Raw genomic sequence first — 19642 nt, forward strand, 5'->3', positions numbered from 1 at the left:
AACCACAAGATGCAAATTGTCAGTTCCAGAAAAACTCAGCAAGTGGTCGTTACACTGCTGTTCCTACAGTCAGGACTGAAGTTTCAATTATTTTCTCATATTCTGTTAAGAGGCCTTATGTTTTCTGATCTGCCCAACTGCTTTAACTTGTTAATGCAAACTCAACACTCAATGTTTCATTTTTAGCATTTTCTGAATTGTACAATACTGAAGATATCAAAACTATGAAATAACTAGTGCTGTCAATTGATTAAAATATTTAATCACAATTAATCTCATGAATGTCATAGTTAACTCGCTATTAATCGCAAATTAATCACACATTTTTATCTATTCTAAATGTCCCTTGAATTTACCATGGCTTAAACTTTCCTTTCTTAAGTTTCCTTTGAACATAATAGCATCCATATGTCTCTGTCGAAAACCATCCATTGTCGCCTGGTTTTGACAAGGACGAGGTAGAGAATTCGCAGCCGTGTGTTTGGCCATCAAGTGGTATATAATTCAGTTCACACCGACAATACAAACAGATAACTTTGATCTTGTCAGTTGACCCATTGGGCAACTTTTTGAAACTAAACTTTCCATTCAGAAGCTTGTTTACATCAATTTTGGCGTTTCACACTTGACATCCACACAAACCTGTAGCCTACTCTTTCACAGCTAGCAAGCAGGCAAGACCAAACACATGCATGGGGCATGCCCATTGTTTTGTTTCCGGTTTACAACCGGATCCTTTAGTTTTTATGTTACTAGCAGTGGCCACCATAGACATATAAAGAGACATTTATGTCTAAAAAAAATACATATGTCTATGGTGGCCACAGCAAATGCACTAGGTCACAAAGAACGTTAATCTCGCGATAAAAAAAATGACGCTGTTAAAATTGATTTGCGTTAATGCGTCAACGCAATATTTTTGACAGCACTAGAAATAACACATGGGATTATCTGGTAAGCATAAAATGTGTAAACTACGCAAAATATGTTTTATATTTTAGATTCTTCAAAGTAGCCACCTTTTGCTTTGATGACAGCTATGTGTACTACCAAACTTTTCCAACAATCTTGAAGCAATTCCCAAATATGCTGAGTATTTGTCTTGTTTTCCTTCACTGTGGTCCAACTTATCAGAACTCCCTCGATTGGGTTTAGGTTTCGTGATTGTAGAGACAACATCATCTCGTGCAGCACTCCATCACTCTCCTTGTTCAAATAGTGGTTACACAGGCTTGGAGGTGTTTTTTGTCATTGTCCTGTTAAAACAAATGACGGTTCCATGTCACACAAAGCAGATGGGATAGGTGCTGTGGTAGCCATGCAGCAACTTGACCGTGTAGGCCTGATTCTCCTCCGCTGATATTGAGATATGTCTGCTTCTTGAACTCTGAAGCATTTATGTTGGATCTAATCTGAGGTGCCGTTCATTGGCGATTTCTGAGACTGGTAACTGTAATGAATTTACCCACTACAGTAGAGATACGTCTTGGTTTTTCTTTCTTGAGTTGTCATGAGAGCAAATTTCATCAGCATTTGATGATTTTTGGGACGGGACTTGAATATACAATGTTCGTGAAATTTTACAGCTTGAATGTTTCAAAGTTATGATGGACTCTCATTTCTCTTTACTTAGCTGTGGTTCTTGCTATAATATGGATTATGATAGCAGTTGAATAGAGCTATTTGCTGTATACCAACACTAACTAATCAACTTGCATGAAGCTGGTTAAGGTAAAGCCAGCAATGTGTAAAGCTGTCATCAAGGCAAACAGTGGGTACTTTGAAGAATCCAAAATATTAAAAATTTTGCTTCGATTACACTTTTTTGCTTACTACATAAAGCCATGTGCCAGGTTGGTGACTGGCTGAACTCATTTGTAATGTCCAGCAATAGAGGCAGTAACTTTATTGATATTACAGAACCTCACAAAGTGCTCACAAAACAAGACAAAGTAACACCGACTAAAGAATATTAAGACACTGTGAAATGGAAAAAGTAAAACAGGAGGATAAGATGACATTGCATCGAGCAGCTGAAAGAAATAAGTTGCACTGTTTGGTGTTTTGACAAACACTCGATGCAGATCCAGCAGCAATTTCCTTTCTTACCCAGTTTACAGTTTGCTCACCTCCAAGCCCTCACTGATTGTCCCTAAGTGAAACCCCTGTTGTTTCATCAATAATTTCCCATTTGAATGACACAAAAGCATTATTTCCAATGCTTTTGTGCTGACTCATGTTGCACACATCTTTGATGGCTAAGATATATTTATTTTACATAATTACATAAATAAGCTTTTTTTCAATAGCTTCCATGTCATGTGACCCAGTGACACCAAAGCAATTACTATACTTAACAACTAGGACACAAGTCTTTAATTGGATTTTAGTGCTTCTATTCTGTATTAATATTTTTTTATCAAAATTCAGCATTTTTTTTCCTATAGTTTTCATGTTATGTGAAACATCTGTTGACTGGTGATATTGGAAAGCTTGTTAGATCATTCTTGTCTTCACTTTTTCCATCCGACAGTGACCTTTTATTTTATCAAAAAATAGAGGCAGGATAATTTGTGCAAGTTACTACACAACTGTGTTTTTTTATGCTGCTTCCTAAATAAATTAATCACAAATCGTATTTTGTTCCATCTTGGTGTAAAATTCAAATCGTTATGACACTTAAGTCTGTCAATCGTGATTTGTTTTTCACTTAAGTGCAGAACACTGTAAAGGTGGAGCACAAACTGTGTATGCTGCACATGCCATGCATGTTCTCCAGCCTTTGTCACCTTTGTCTCAAAAAATATCCAGGGAAAATCCTGCTACTAATAACCAGATTGAACAGATTGATGTCTCACCTCCAGACTGGTCTGTTTCCATCTCACATATCCCATGAGCTCCATTCCTCATTCCCATTCCATTGACCCTCTTTATCTCACACACAGCATCCACTGAGTTTTCTTCAGTTTCACTCAAAACCATCACCTCTGTGACAGTCTGAACCAATGACTGAGGCTGTGTGGCTTCTCTTGCTGACAAGTCTGTAACCTGAATCACATCCATTTGGTTGTCAAACATGCTGTTCTGGAGGTCCTCACTGGTGATGCCATCCTCAGAGTGGCATGTGCTGCAGGCTGAGTCTTCAGTAACCACGGCTGGTTCGTCACCTTTCAGTTTCACATTTAGCAAACGGGCACTTTGTGCTGCTTGGTGCGATGATGTTGGCCAATGGCCTCTCTGTGCACTATTTGTCTGATGAACCCTGTGACTTAGCAGGGAGCATCCATTGGGCATCACTTGCTCTTCTATGTTTGCTGCCTCTCTAGACTCAAAGCCTATCTGAGAGGGGCTTGTCAGTAGATTGTGGCACTGCTGTGTTGCTGTGCTTGGCTCCTGTGGGGAGCATAGTCTTCCACTACCCAGTGTTGTGCTGCTACTACAGCAGGGCTGGCTGTTGTCTGTGACCTGGCAGCTGGCGACACCAAGGATCTCCTTGGTGGCTGCTGAGATGACCTCAGTTATGAGTCCAGATGCCAGAAGCTCCAGATCCTGGTCCTCTCCACGACAACTACGTAACTTCATGTCCTCTGGGGACAGCGATGTGGTGGCGGAGTCTTGGATGGTGGTCAGGGCTGTGGAGGCCGGGGACAGGGCAGGGAAGGTGGGTGTGCTGGTTAGAATGTGTTGGCAGAAATCTTGTACTGAAGGGGGTGTCTCTAGAGAGATGGTCTCTGATGGGATCGCTCTCTGCACTTTGGCTGGGGTGACCACACAAACAACCATCTCATCTTGTATATTAACAGTGCTATGCTGCCTAGCAACTTCCCCCTCTGGCTCAGGCCTCTCTGCATCAGACAGGTCTGCTGTTGTGGGGGAGGAGCTCATAACTTTGGTAGAATGGTGGGGCAAGACAATCTTTTCTACTGTAGCTGGATCTTTCCCTGCGTGTTTCTCTGGCTCATTTACCAAGGCAGGTGATGAGCTTTTCTCTGGGTCTTTATGGTCTTTTACTGACACTTGTAGGCTGTATTCTTTGCCAGGTGATGGTAGAGGCAAGACAGAGGGTTTAGGGACTTCCTCTTGTCTTATTCTGCCAAGGTGACGGGCAACTTCATTAGAACTTTGTTCAAGTGAAGGCACCTTCACACCTTCACTGGAACACAGTAATTCTGCTTCAGTGTCCTGGACATGGACGTGGGAAATATTTTCACATTCTGTTGTCTGGTTACTGACCTTTGGAGGTATGTGGGTGGGGCTTTCTGTGTCATTTGTGGCTTTTGTGCCTTTCTCAACCAAACCGTTGCTACCCTCTGCTAGAGATGACCTAAGGCCCATAGCAGTTGGTGCCCCCTCTGGGCTGTCATGGATGATGAGTCGCTCTTTCTTCCGTGAGATATACCACCACCAACTGATAAGTGCCAGGACTCCAGGCAGCGTGTAGGGCACAACGGAACGAAACCTCAGTGGCATTTCTTCAGGACGCTAACAGCTACACCTGAAAGTTACATAAGACACACACACAGATTTGTATTAGTTGAAAGACACCCTATACTGAATGTAATTTTGTTGCAAATCTGGAAAAACAAGTCAGGATCTGCCTGTTGATTGCAGGTTGATTTAAGGATCACATGGTAACTGGCCAACTAATTGCTGAGGTGATGAACTTTTTAGAACCCAGAAGTGGGATAGTGAGAAAATGGGGTAAGTCTTTGATGGGCTTCAAAAACATAGTACACTTTACATCAAGGATGCCCTGATCAGGTTTTTTGTCTCATTCCCAATTCAAAATCTTTCATATCGAGTATGACTGTGCATGCAGCCTGTTGCAGTCGCTCCTGTTTGTTTTCTTAGTACAATTTTTTTTTTGCTCTATTCATTATTATTACTCCTTGTATTTTTATGACCGCCATCTTGAAGCTGTGCCCTCTCCAAACATGTTGACCGAGAGAGTTCTGGTCTGTTTTCTCGCTTTGGAATTGCTACTCTCACTGGGACACAGCACCAATGCGCAGCGACTTCATGGCCGCATTGTTGACTCCAGAGATCAGCTGATGGCGCTGAGGCTGGTCAGCCAGCTTGTCAGCCAGAACATCAGAGATCCCTGCTAAAATCAGGAGGAAAACACACAGAGGATGCAGGGGAGGACAGAAACAGCAGAGGAAAAGAGCTGGGTTGAGACAACAGAGGTTTATGGAAAAGAGGAGATATAAGCCGTGTCTCCCCCTCTCATCATGGGCAACGTGAGGTCGCTGGCAAATAAGGCGGATGAGTTAGCAGCACTCGCCAGGAGTCAGAGGGAGTACCGGGAGTGCAGTCTGATGTGTTTTTCGGAGACATGGTTGCACCAGGACATACCTGACGACAACGTCTCCATCTGTTTGGGCGGACCGGGATTGCACTGAGAGTGGTAAGCATAAAGGAGGGGGGCTCGCCGTTCTAGTCAACAACCAATGGTGTAATCCTGGTCATATTACCATCAAGGAACGTATCTGTTGCCCAGAATTTGAACTGTTGGCTGTTGGGCTCAGGCCATATTATTTGCCCAGGGAGTTTTCACATGCCATTATTGTAGCTGTTTACATCCCCCCCTCTATCCGACATCGGCATGTGACGTCATTCACTCCGCCATAGCCTGTCTGCAAACTCAACACCGGAGTGCATTCATCGCTATCTCGGGTGACTTCAACCACATCACCATGGCAACAACACTGCATGTGAGCTGCCCTACAACAGAGAAGAGAACCCTGGACTTGCTGTATGCTACCACTAAGGATGCATACAGCTGCTCCCCCCTCTCCCCTCTGGGCAGGTCAGACCACAACCTTGTGCCCCACAATCCCTGGTATGTGCCCCTGGTGAAGAGTCAGCCTACGACCACAAGGACAGTGAGGAGATGGTCAGGAGACATATGAGACAATGCAGGGCTGTTGTGAGGTGACAGACAGGGGGCACTCTGTGAGACGCATGGGGAGGACGCTGATGGGCTCACAGAGTGTATCATCTACTATATCACTTTCTGCATGGACTCCACTATCCCTGCCAGGACTATCCATTGTTATCCAAATAGCAAGCTGTGGGTGACAAAGGACATCAAAGTCATCCTCAATGAGAAGAAGAGGGCTTTCAGAGCTGGTAACAGGGAGGAGGTGAGAACAATACAGAGGGAACTGAAAGTGAAAATCAAGGAGGCTAAGGAGAAATACAGGAGGAAGCTGGAGTGGAAACTCCAGCAGAACAACTTGAGAGAGGTCTGGAGTGGAAGGAGGACCATCACTGGCTTCAGAACGACCAAAAACAGAGGAGTTGAAGGCACCGTTGACAGGGCCAATGAACTGAATCTGTTTTTTAATAGATTTGACACTTCAGGCCTGGCTCATCCCCCCTCCAACTCCTCTGCTGCCTGTCCTGAACGACCACTACAAACCACTCCACACTGCCCCCCCTCCTCTACTTCTTACACCACCCCCCCATCCTCCAGGTCCTGATGGTGTCAGCTGCAGGGTGACTCGAAGCCTGTGCCCCCCAGTTGTGTGGAGTTCTTCACCATGTCTCCAACATGAGCCTAAGTCTCCAGAGGGTCCCCATGCTGTGGAAGACATCCTGCCTCATTTTCGTGCCAAAAACGCCACGGCCCAGGGCCTCCATAGACTACAGACCTGTGGCACTGACCTCCCACATCATGAAGACCCTGGAGAGACTTGTCCTGGAGCAGCTCTGGCCCATGGTCAAGCCACTCTTGGACCCCCTCCAGTTCGCCTATCAGCCCCGACTTGGAGTTGAGGACGCCATAATCTACCTGCTCACCTGTGTCTACGCCCACCTAGACAAGCCAGTGACCACTGTAGGGGGTAAGTTTTTTGACTTCTCCTGTGCATTTAACATCATTCATCCAGCTCTACTGGGTGACAAGCTGACAGTGATGCAGGTGGATGCAGTACGTGCACCTGCAACACTGTGTGTCAGACAGAGTCAGTGTGGACATTGTGGAGGATTACAAGTACCTGGGGGTACATATTGACAATAAACTGGACTGGGCAAAGAACACTGATGCTCTCTACAGGAAGGGCCAGAGTTGTCTCTATTTTCTGAGGCGACTGAGGTCCTTCAACATCTGCTGGACTATGCTCAGGATTTTCTGAGTCTGTGGTGGCTAGTGCTCTTCTCTATGCTGCCGCGTACTGGGGCAGCAGGCTGAGGATGGCGGACACCATAAGACTCAACAAACTGATCCGCAAGGCCAGTGACGTTGTGGATATGGAGTGCGACTCTCTGACGGTGGTGTCAGAGAGGAGGATGCTGACTAAACTATGGACTAATTCATGATGTGCTGGTCAGGCACAAGAGTGCTTTCAGTGAGAGACTCATCCCACCAGAATGCACAACTGAACGCCACAGGAAATATTTCCTGCCTGTGGCCACTCCCTCTGACTGGCCCTTGTCTCAGTATTTGTTTAGTTATCTGTATATTTTGTGTGTGTGTGTGTGTGTGTGTATGTATGTATATATATATATATATATATATATATATATATATATATATATATATATATACATACATACACACACTTTTTTTTTTCTCTTTAATTGCAAAAACATTTTTACAAATCTCTTCTTACATGTTTCTCTCTTCTTTCTCTTCTATATCTCTTCTTCATCTCTTCTATTCATTTAAGGAGCACTGTAACAAAAACAATTTCCCCCGGGATCAATAATATATATCTGATTCAGATATCTGATCTGATTCTGATTTGCCTACACCATGTCCAAGCTGCAACCTTCAGATTTGTTCTCTACATAACACAGCTACAGAGTATACAATTTGCCTACAGTGGACACACAGGGCTGGGTGATATGGCTGAAAACTCTATTGCGATATAAGTGTTTTATATTGGTCGATATCGATAATTATTGATATTTTTTATGACCTATTTAAAATAAGGATCAGGAGAAAAATACATTCAATTTAAACATTTTTATTTTAAATTGAACCTTCCTCTGATTATAATCCCCTCCGCTATCAAGGCAGAAAGGAAAGGAAATGTCAACACAACCATGGAAAACACTCAAATAATAAATGTAAAAAAAGTGTAAAAATGTAAACAGACAGAAACCTGAGAACTTTTTTTCTGCAGGTTTAGTGCAGGAAGTTCACAAGCTGATTCACCCTCTGGTGAATAAAATGTTTTCAAATATGTGCAGTGTTTTAGAAACATAGCAGAAACTGAGGTAGACTTGACATCTGTAACATACAAAAAAAACAAACATGATAGACAGTACAGTAACAATGACTGAACTATAAAACCAGCCTAGACATATGAACAACTTTAATCACTCTTCTTACTCTAAACATACATGAACTATTCAATTATATTTTTATTGCAAGTGTGTTTAAGGAAAAAAAAAGCATGTGTGAGAGATGTTTATAACCTGGCTTCTCAGTACTCAGTGAAGCATGTCTTTAGCTATATGATATGCCGCTGCCTCCGTTACGTCTTCGTGCCTTTTAGATGATTTGTCATCAGGCACTGAAGCAGATACCTCCGCATGGTGGTCAGCTGCTTGTGCGGTGGTGCTGCGGTTGGCGGACGTTGGCGAATACGGCTGCACTCCAAAGAGTGAGCGCGGCTAAGGTGGTTAAACAAGTTTGTGGTATTACTGGTCTTGGTGGGGACGAAAGTCTTGCATAAGTTACAGACCACATTGGTCTGACTATGGTCCGACTTATAAAATCCAAAATACTGGCGAGCTGACTTTCCCTGTTCTATCAACGATTTCTTCGCTCACTGCAGCGCTCACTTTCTATTTCTCATCTCACTCCTCGCGGAGCAGCAAACACGTGACAACGACACGGCGCAACCGAACTTGATAATGTTACATGATTGACGTGTTAGCGTGTCTCTCTCACTGATTAGCGATTACTCCCTACGTTGCTCAGTTACCTGAGAGCGAGTGCCTTTGTTCATGCAACCAACCTTGCTTCGCAACTTCAGGTTTCTTCCGACAAAGAAAAAAAAATTATCGAATGCTTTATCGAACGCATTTTATATTGATATTGATGACATGTCTATCGTGAGACATATCGCTATCGTTCTATAGGCCCAGCCTTACACACACTAAAATCCATCCATCCATCCATCCATCCATCCATCCATCCATCCATCTTCTCCTGCTTCATCCGGGCCAGGTCGCAGGGGCAGCAGTCTGAGCAGGGATGCCCAAACTTCCCTCTCCCCGGACACTTCCTCTAGCTCTTCTACCATCACCTGGCTCAAGGGAGCCAACAAGACAACATCATCCGCAAAAAACAGAGACAAAATCTGCCAGCTCCCGAACCAAACCCCCTCTAGCCCCTGGCTGCGCTTAGAAATTCTGTCCGTAAAAATAATGAACAGAACCGGTGACAAAGGGCAGCCCTGCCAGAGTCCAACATGCACCGGGAACAGGTCCAACTTACTGCCAGCAATGTGGACCAAGCTCCTGCTCCGGTTGCACAGGGACTGCACAGCCCTCAGCAGAGGGCCTCCTACCCCATACTCCCAGAGCACCTACCACAGAATGACGCGACAAACAAGGTTGAATGCCTTCTCAAAGTCCACAAAACACATGTGGACTGGTTGGGCAAACTCCCATGAACCCTTAAGCACCTCGTGGAGGGTATAGAGCTGGTCCAGTGTTCCACAGCCAGGACAAAATCCACATTGTTCCTGCTGAATCTGTGGTTCAACTATCGACTAAAATCAATGCAGTAATTTTGATGTTTTACTTTACATACGTATGTATACATATATACATACAAACACACACATACACAAAGTGAGCAAACAGAAGAAAAATCTAAATCAAATCAATATTTGGTGTTACCACCCGTTGCCTTTAAATCAGCATCAATTCTTATAGGTACATTTGCACAAAGTTAGAGATTTTGTAGGACTATAGTCTGGTGCATGATCAACCAATTATACCAATCAGGTACTAATGTTCATCAATTTCACATGTAGGTTGAAACACAGTCATTAACGAGGATGCTTAGAACTGGGAACAGCCAAACTCTGCTACCAAGGTGATGTTGTGGAGGACAGTTTGATGTCACAGGTCATATACCGTGGCAAGACTGAGCACAAGACACAAGGCAGTTCTACTGCATCAGCAAGGTCTCATCCAGACAAAGATCCCAAAGCAGACTGGGGTTTCCAGATGTGTAGTTCAAGCTCTTTTAAAGAAGCACAAAGAAATGAGGTAAGCGTATCATCTCACTTCCTGTTTCCAGGTGCTGCATTGGTAGTAGCGTACGTCTGTTGCTCTTGCTCGTCTGAGTATAATTTGCTCTGTCTTTTGTTACAGCAGCTTATTCCCCACCATTTAAAGTAACATTAGTTCTGCCCAAGCACCCATAAGTCTGTCTATTTAGCGACCGCTAATTTCACTCGTCTACATGCTTGTCTGCTCTGGTAGCTACATCAGTTTAGCCTAGCAGCTAGTGATGGCTTCTCTCTGTCCCTCTCCAGCTCTCTCCTGCTTGGTGTGTCAGATGTTTACATAGATAGATCGATAGATAAATACTTTATTCATCCCCATGAGGGGAAATTCGGGTGTCCAGTAGCACATATGAACAGATAAAAACAGATTAAAAACACACATTACCAATAAGTGTAGTAAATAAGGTGATAAATTAATGAATTAATGATATGCACGGTTTCACAGTTTAACAAGAGCTGTTATACAGTCAGCAGGAATGAATGAGCTCCTGAACCTCACATGTTCGACAGCGCAAGGAGGAGCCTGCTACTGCGGGTGCTACTCTGAGTTTCCAGAGTCCCATGAAGGGGATGACTTTTGTTGTTGAGGATGGTGTGCACCATACTCCTTTCCACCATGGACCCCACTGATTCCACCCTCCCACCCCCATAGAGGTTCACCTACTGATCAGCTTATCCAGCCTGTAACTGTCTCAAACAGTCATACTGCACCCCCAACAGACAGCACCACAGAGGAGAACACTAGCAACCACAGACTGGTAAAAAATGTGCAGCATTTCATTACATACATCAAAGGACTTTAGTTTCCTGAGAAAGAAAAGTCTGTTCTGTCCTTTTTTGTACAGCGCACTCAAGTGTACGGACCAGTCCAGTTTGCTGTCAAGGTACACTCCTAGATATCTATAGGACTGAACAACCTCAAGTGTGACAGGCAGATGGGGGAGTTTCTTCCTGCCAAAGTCCACAAATCATCTCCTTGGTCTTTGATGTAATCAAAATTAAACCATTCCTCTTACTCCAGTCAGTGAATGCAGTGATCAGTGTTTTGCCCTTTTGCCCTTTGCCCTGTATTGCCCTTCATCCTCCCCTTTCTCACATGCCACAACTGCTGTATCACCATAATATTTCTGAATGTGACAAGATGCAGACTTGTAGGCAAAGTGAGCAGTGTACAGGGTAAAGAGGAACGGAGATAGCGACTCCTCTGCCTGGTAGATGTAGTTTACTTGGTGGAGGCGAGGCTTAGTGAATTGGAAGCACAGCTCCGCACCATGGAAACCAAACCATCAGTTGTAGTTAGCCAGGCCCCTGTAGCCGGTGCGGACTGCAGCTCCAGCTAGCTGTCCCTCAACAGCTCCCAAGCAGCTGGGAAGGCTGGGTGACTGTTGGAAGGAAGCATAGTCCTGAGCTGAAACTCATGAGTCACAACCAACCACTTCATGTTTCTAACAGGTTCTCTCCACTCTCCCCACCCGACACACCTCCTATTAACTTGCATTTTGACATTTTAACTCTGGACATCTCATTTAAACACTTGACATTTAAACTTGCATTCTGTTTGCACTGGACATGTGGACATTTTTTTACTTTTAATTCTTTGCTTGCTGTGCTTTTAGATTATTTATTGCATGTCTTTTATTTAAAAATTGTGGAATATGCTGGAACTTGGAAATTTCCCTTGGGGATGAATAAAGTATCTATCTATCTATCTATCTATCTATCTATCTATCTATCTATCTATCTATCTATCTATCTATCTATCTATCTGACAGAGAGCCATAATTCTGTTGAACCACATATTCCTTTAGCTCTGAACAGTAATGACTTCATGAGCTTCTTTAATGATAAAATTCTTATTATTAGAGACAGAATCCATCTCCTGCCATCAACAGGTACTGTTTTGTCCTCAGTCACAGTTTTAGACTGTTTTTCACCTGTCGACCTTCACCAATTAATTTCAATAATGCCGTCATCAAAATCATCAACCTGTATTCTAGACCCCATCCCAACTAAGCTGCTTAAAGAAGTTTTACCTTTAATTTACTCTTCCTTAAACACAATCAATCTGTCTTTATCAACACGCTGCGTACCACAGTCCTTTAAAGTAGCTGTAATAAAACCTCTACTTAAAAAGGCTATTCTTGATCCAGGGGTTTTAGCCAACTATAGATGAATATCCAACCTTCCCTTTCTCTTAAAAATTCTCGGGAAAGCAGTTGCTAATCAGCTGTGTGATTTTCTACACAACAGTAGTTTATTTGAGGATTTCCAGTCAGGATTTAGAGTGCATCATTGCACAGAGACAGCACTGGTTAAAGTTACAAATGACCTTCTAATTGCATCAGATAAAGGACTTGTCTCTGTAGTTGTCTTATTAGATCTGACATCACTGACCATGGTATCCTCTTCCAGAGACTGGAACACTTCATTGGCGTTAAGGGAACTGCACTAAGCTGGTTTAAATAATTAAAGAGTTCCGCAGGGTTCTGTGCTTGGACCAATTCTATTCACCTTATATATGCTTCCTTTACAACATTATCAGGAAGCACTCAATAAATTTTCTAAATAAATTAAGTCTAATAAAGCGTGTCTTCAGGACATAAAGACCTGGATGACCTGCAATTTTCTGCTGCTAAGCTCAGACAAAACTGAAGTTATATTACTAGGCCCTGAACACCTCAGGAACCTACTTTCTGATGACATAGCAGTTATGGGTGGCATTGCGCTGGCTTCCAGCACCACTGTAAAGAATCTGGGAGTTATCTTTGATCAGGACATGTCCTTTCACTCCCATGTAAAACAAATTTCAAGGACTGCCTTTTTTCACCTACATAACATTGCAAAAATCAGGCACATCCTGTTTAAAAATGATGCAGGTCAGGCTGCCCAAATTCATTGCTGAATATCCTCCAGTTGCTTCAGAACACTGCAGCACGTGTTCTGACTAAAAGGAGGAAGAGAGATCATATTTCTCCAATATTAGCCACTCTGCACTGGCTCCCTGTAAAAGTTTAGAATAGATTTTAAAAAATCCTCCTCCTAACTTACAAAGCCATAAATGGTCAGGCACCATCTTATCTTAAAGAGCTCATAGTACCTTATTACCCCACTACAACACTGCATTCCCAGAATGCAGGTTTACTTATGGTTCCTAAAGTCTCCAAAAGCAGAACAGGAGCCAGAGCATTTAGCTATCAAGCTCCTCTCCTGTGGAACCATCTTCCAGTCTTTGTCCGGGAGGGAGACGGTGTCTCTACATTTAAAAGAAGGCTTAAAACTTTGCTTTTTGTACAGTGGCAATGTCAAAGATTTCAGTCCTGGTTGATTTGAAGACACTTGTAGTTCGTGGTGGTAACAGCAAATGCAGTTTAACACAAGTCGCATAGTTGTGAGCACAGTAAAACAAACTACTGTCGTATTAATACAGAGGTCACAAAATAATAACCCTTTTTCGATCATTCTGTGAGCAACCATAATGCTGCACATGACAAAAGTCTGCAAAAAGCAGGGCACAATGAAACTGAAAAGAGTTTATTTTACTGAGAAGGAAGTTTGCAGCTTGTTATCTTTATCTACAGTAACAGCTCACTGTTGCTGCTCATACTTGTTCCATGACTCCCTGCAATATTTCAAACTGATCTGCTGTCTAAGAAATAAAAAACGAAAAAACGACGCTCGTATAATTCCGTAGACGAATTTTTAATCAATAGTGGTTAGTCAAAAGGTCTAGCAGCAATAGTGCAGCAGTGGGAAATTATTGGTTTGCATGTGCAGTACTACAGCAGTTAGAAGTTTATTATTTATGTCCAAACACCATCCTCAGTTGTAAAATGACAGGAAATACACACAATGTCTACTAAGTGACTGCAAGTTCCCCTATACAATTTGTCCTTATAGTCCTCACTGCACTTGACTGCACACACAGCATTACTCTTGAGATGTTTGGGAATCCAGTCCTTTGGATGGATCAACTGCTGTCTTACTGTGTTCACAGGTTTAGAAACACCGGGATGTCCTTTGAGTAAATCCTTTAGAACTTTTAGAAAGCTCCAGCTGCAAATGGCATGACAACTTGATTTCTTTGGTGACCCTCTTTTACTCATTTGTCAAGATATCATTTTGTGTTTTGATAAATGCCCACTCTGGATAACCACAATGTTTTCATACTTGTTTAATGTGATTATGTTCTTGCTGCTCCAGTGGATTATGGGAGTCAAAATTGAGACTGGTCAGAACAGATGTGCTTCCAGTATACCTCCACTTGAGTGTTTCCCTCTTACCCTACCATTACAGCACAATCTAAAAATGGTACTTTGTTCCCATTCATCTTCTCGCTTATGAACTGAGTTAATGTGATCCATAAAAAAGCCTATTTGCTGGCTCCTGACTCTCATCCAAGGTGTCATCCACATACCTGTAACAGCTGTTTGGGGCATCACTCTTTTAGGTGTCCAACACTATTCTCTCCACTTCTTCCTTATAGATGTTTGCCACAACAGGAGACACTGACAACCTAACCCCTAACCCCACAGCTATGTTTCTGTTGGTACAATCCACCCTTGTCCTTAAAACACATGCACACATGTTCCAGATTACGTTGTTTTCTGTCACTCAATGTATGTTATGCCTAAGTCTCTTAAATACAAACTTGACTGCTAGTGTGGTTGGCACACACAACCAATGATGTAACATCATCCAACAACATTGGTTCCTGTCACTTTACAAAAGAAGAAGGTATTTCGGTGAACACTAAAATGTTTTGGTGAATCAAAATACTGAATTTTCCAACTAGGTTTCAACCATGACTCAGCCACTCCCAAGTGGAACATCAGGAGAGCCCATGAATAAGTGTAGCGGCTCCAGAGTAACACATCATGTTTTTATTTCTCACAACAATTCAATTTAACTTTTCTTCTAACTTTTTCTTCAAACTTTTACTCAACATCAAAATAATAAATAGAAATACTTTGGCCTAGTACAACTTGACAATCATTGTTGGACTTATAATTATAGATTTATTTTACAAAGCTCCAAAAATACAATGCAGTTCAACACTGGATCATAATGCTTCTGAAAGGGATATGATTGCGCTGGAGCCCTTATGGGAACAGCACCATAGTAACATCATCCTCAAGGCAAAAAAAAGTAACTCTCCAGCATGTAGTGTAACGGAGATATGTTATATGACATAGACATATTTTGAGATGAGATATTATAAACATATTTTGATGTTGTATACAACACTGCCAACCTGAGGAGGGTCATCATGTCAAACTACTTATTAGTAATGCAAGATAAATTGGATTTAACACCGTTGGCACAGATTGCTGATGTAGGCTCATTTTTAATTTGCCAGAACATCTCATAATGACAAATGGCAGCTCAGTCTAATTGCAAAAATCAACCTGGTTTATGCTCGTACACCAGACTAACGAGACTGGAGACCAACCAGAAGACCTAGAGCAGAAACTAATTAAAATAGGTAGGTTAATTTTGGGGGGACACAGATTATATCAAAGCCAAACAGCTCGTGCCATGGATGTCCAGGATGTGACCAAATTTCCCCATTCTACCTCACGGCCAGTTTAGCATGCGCTGTCTTGAACTGGTGATTGTCCCCGTAAAATAACGTTGCAGATTTCCTGATTTAAAACTACACGTGGTGCAGTAAATAAAAAGTCAGACAGTTATTTGTTTGATTAATGGTTTACAGTCTAATAACGCGTCTCTAGCGGCTGATCAGACTAATTATCAGCTAATTATACTCAGTTTCTGATGGCAGTATGCCCTAAATGGCTGCACTTTGTATAAATGTTATTTTAAATTACTTTCTGAACATGATGTGCTTGGTGGTATTATTAATGGTTCCTGATGAAATTTGCAAGCTCAGCAATCTCACTACCCTCTTTTCAGCTTTTATAAGTAACATTAACATTTATCTACCAAGACACACCTGATATTCACCTGTGTAATAGCTCCCCTTTCTGTTAACTGCTGTCTGTCTCCAATGTATCTAGTGACGAGAAGAGATGAGTAGTCTCTCCTTGAGAAGTTTTTGGTTCAAGTCAAGCTATGCATTGCATAAAGTGTTCTTTGACATATGACACCAAAAGCAAACATAGTTTAACAATTTAAATGGATTTATGTTTTTGTTTTTCTTCTGTTTTTGTTTTTTTTAATGTAGAGTAGCTACACCTGGGCTTATTTTTCAACTTCTGTGCATTACATGAAGAATCAAAAACATCTTGGAGTTCAGTGCTCAACAACAAATAAATGGGGTCTCAACCTGGGGGTGTGACTGTCCTCTAACTCCATTAGAAATTATCTCTGTGATGTTAAAAATGACTTCTGTAATTAAAGCAGTCACCTGTAATATTTCATGTGCAATAAAATTTCATATGAAATCAACAACTTAAATCTTTCAATTTGGGCACCTAAACTAAAACAGAAAGGGGGGCCTACAGATAGCCTGTACACATGTGTCTATGAAATGGTGGCCTACACTACATTCACCTTGGACAAGGTTACAGCAGAAGTTGGAGGCAGTTAAAACAAATCTAGAGCCCTCCTTACCAGTCAGATTTGTGTTTTCTTGATCTTAAAGTCAAGATTCAGACTGCAACCTTGGCATTCAGATACGAGAGAGGCCAGACTGTATTTATAATTTACATACCATACAACATGGTGAGCACAAGCAACCTAAGCAGCTTTCACAATGGATACAGAGCAGCCTTTGTATCTCTTGTATTAAAACCTATCACACTATAATATATTATAAATAATGTTACATGCTGTTACTTGATTTTTCATGGTGACATTTTATAGCATACCAACGTGGAAATTGCAAGCAAGCTAAACTGTACAGTGGCCATTGTTCCAGCACAAGTATCCTAGCCTTTCACTAAAAACTTTATGGAGCCTGTCTCTGGCGATAACGCATCAGTACATTTTGCATGCAGTCTGGCCAAAAGACAGGACGGAAAGTACAGGGGCTTCATTGCTACTGTTGAGTTTTAAGTTTACTACCATTGAAGTTAGCTACAACAACAGGTTAAACCTTCAATTCAGACAAAAGCATAACTAAAATCTTAATTTATTTTCGTTTACAAAGCCATGACACGATGAGAAGTTGCACTTTGTCTAACGTTACTGTTCACGAGACAACGTCAACTTGGGTAATGCCAGACCACTTCAGCTAGCTCCGTGCTAATTATATAAAATACCACGATATGACTTTGTGCGGTCAATAATGATTAAAAAAAGACATCGTGTAAACTCATTTCACCATAACACAGGCCACTGACTGACAAATGAGATTAGCAAGTTAGCTAGCAAGAACACAACGTAAAACAGCACTTAAGATTCTGGCCGTAATGTTTACTTTCAGTGAGTTAGGGAACAGTATGATAATATGATTCAAATCGTTCTGCTACCAGTAATCACGTATGTCTTTATCGTGGCACATCTCAACACACTATCAATGCTGCAACATTGTGTGCTCTTGCTAACACAGTAAAACCCATCTTTGAATGATGAAAAAAAGAAAAGACCTAGCGAGTGGCAAATGAGCAATGAGAACAAGATATAAAAACTGAAACTTCGCCAATATGTGCCGCTAGGTGCCTCGTTCGAATGCCAAATTTGTCAGAAAACGTTCAACATCCGCAGAAGAACTTCTGCCCAGCAATAAAATTCAAGACGCTTTGCCAATAAGATAGGAAGCATTAACTGACAGAACATATACATGAAGTTTGGCATAACATTGTCGAGAATGAAATCTGTTAACAGAGGTGGTTGTCATCTACCAGTAGCGTTACACTACTGGGAGTACAGGATGGCTGGTAAGGAGGCCGCAGTGCAGAACAAAAAGTATGAAGTTAGCAAGCTAGCCTTGCACACCGGTTAACAGTGTTAAAAACGTTTATTAACAAATACTCATTTTAAAAGCAAGGCATGTAATTGTACATTCCACGTACTGCATTATTTTTGATCCAAAGGCCCATGACCGTGGGTTGGTTATATCACTAACGTTAAGCCTCATGTTAAAGGCCACTTCAAAGTTTCAGTTTACCGACTGACGTTAGCCATTGCATTAGACCAAAATATAAAGGCAATGCGTCGTACACCTTTAAACTAAACCAGTGCACCAATGAGGGCTTATGCCAGACTGACGCAGCGTTAACGAACATTTTAAGCTAAAGAGTGCCACTGCCTGGGCCTCAGACCTTCACGTTAGCTTGCTAGCCGGCCAAGCGAAAATTGATGGCCAAGTGCATTCTTACTGCTCACAACCTACAAGCATTTGTTAACATTACTATGCAAGACACATGACCCTGTTGTTAATAAGTCTAAGAAAAGAAGGCATCTGGGCAATCTAAGTTAGAGAACAGGGAAAGACGCTAGCCGTACGTGTTGGCTGTGAAATTGGAGAAAGAGTAGGCTAGTTCAATGACATGGGATTAGTGCATTCGGGCAGTGACACAGTAAACTGGATAGATATATACATATATGCAACATATACAATTCCACGTATGTATACACACATACACATACACACACATGCACACACACACACACACACACATTGTGCGTGTGCTTTGAACCAAAATCACCCCGTGTGAACATGATGTAGATGGCTATCGGCTTGATCTTTCCCTTTAGTTGGAAAATGCGCTTTTTCCTCTCCAGAGTTTGTAGTTTACTTACAATATTTTGGGGTCCTCGGTGCCGCCACGATGAGAGCAATACTATCTATTGTGTCAGATTTTCAACCGTGTCCCTGTGGAAAGTCAGTCTCTCGTCCCCACGTGTTCACCGACCAGCGCCAGGCTGAAAAAAAACACAGACGAATCAGCTGGTCAAATCTCGCGATGTTCAGGCGTTCGAAATATGTGTAGTCTCGCGGCAATTGAGAATGCCAGTTAAGGTACCTATTTCAGACATGCGCCCTCTTGCGTTAATCTGATTGCAATGTAACGGGCTGGACTCTATGAATAAGCACCCTTGTCATTTTTTCGTAAAAGTTACGACTGTATACTGTATCTATTAGGTTTGCCCTCTCAAAAACATTTCTCTATGACTTTGAACATGGCAAATTCTAAATTGAATGCCATTAGATTTAAAGGCTGCTGCAGCACCACAAGGTTTAACAGGCACACACAGAGACATACACGGACACAGACACATGCAGACACACGCACACACAGGGAATGTGCTCCTTGAGAAATCACCATTGTAGATTTATTTTCTTAATCATTACTTTTTATACACACTATCACTATAGTGATAAAATATCATGAAAGTAGGGCATTTAAGTCAAAGCATGCAATGGTGATTTCCTCATCTCAGTGAATTTATTGAAACATCAATTACAGCTTGACGACATC

The 19642-nt window shown here is 42.0% G+C and overlaps 1 protein-coding gene across 1 annotated transcript in view; it reads right to left on the bottom strand.

Moving 5' to 3' along the window:
* Positions 1–19127, bottom strand: part of akap1b (A kinase (PRKA) anchor protein 1b) — a 36317-nt gene extending 17190 nt beyond the window's left edge. The window contains exons 1-2 of the mRNA XM_070970167.1: positions 18963–19127; positions 2859–4495 (exon numbers count right to left, since the gene is read on the bottom strand). Of these exons, the coding sequence (XP_070826268.1) occupies positions 2859–4470 (1612 nt within the window). The 5' untranslated portion in view covers positions 4471–4495; positions 18963–19127. The remainder of the gene's footprint in view (positions 1–2858; positions 4496–18962) is intronic.
* Between the last annotated feature and the right edge of the window lie 515 nt (positions 19128–19642).

The sequence above is a fragment of the Chaetodon trifascialis genome, chromosome 9 (genome assembly GCF_039877785.1).
Source record: "Chaetodon trifascialis isolate fChaTrf1 chromosome 9, fChaTrf1.hap1, whole genome shotgun sequence".
Lineage (NCBI taxonomy): Eukaryota > Metazoa > Chordata > Actinopteri > Chaetodontiformes > Chaetodontidae > Chaetodon > Chaetodon trifascialis.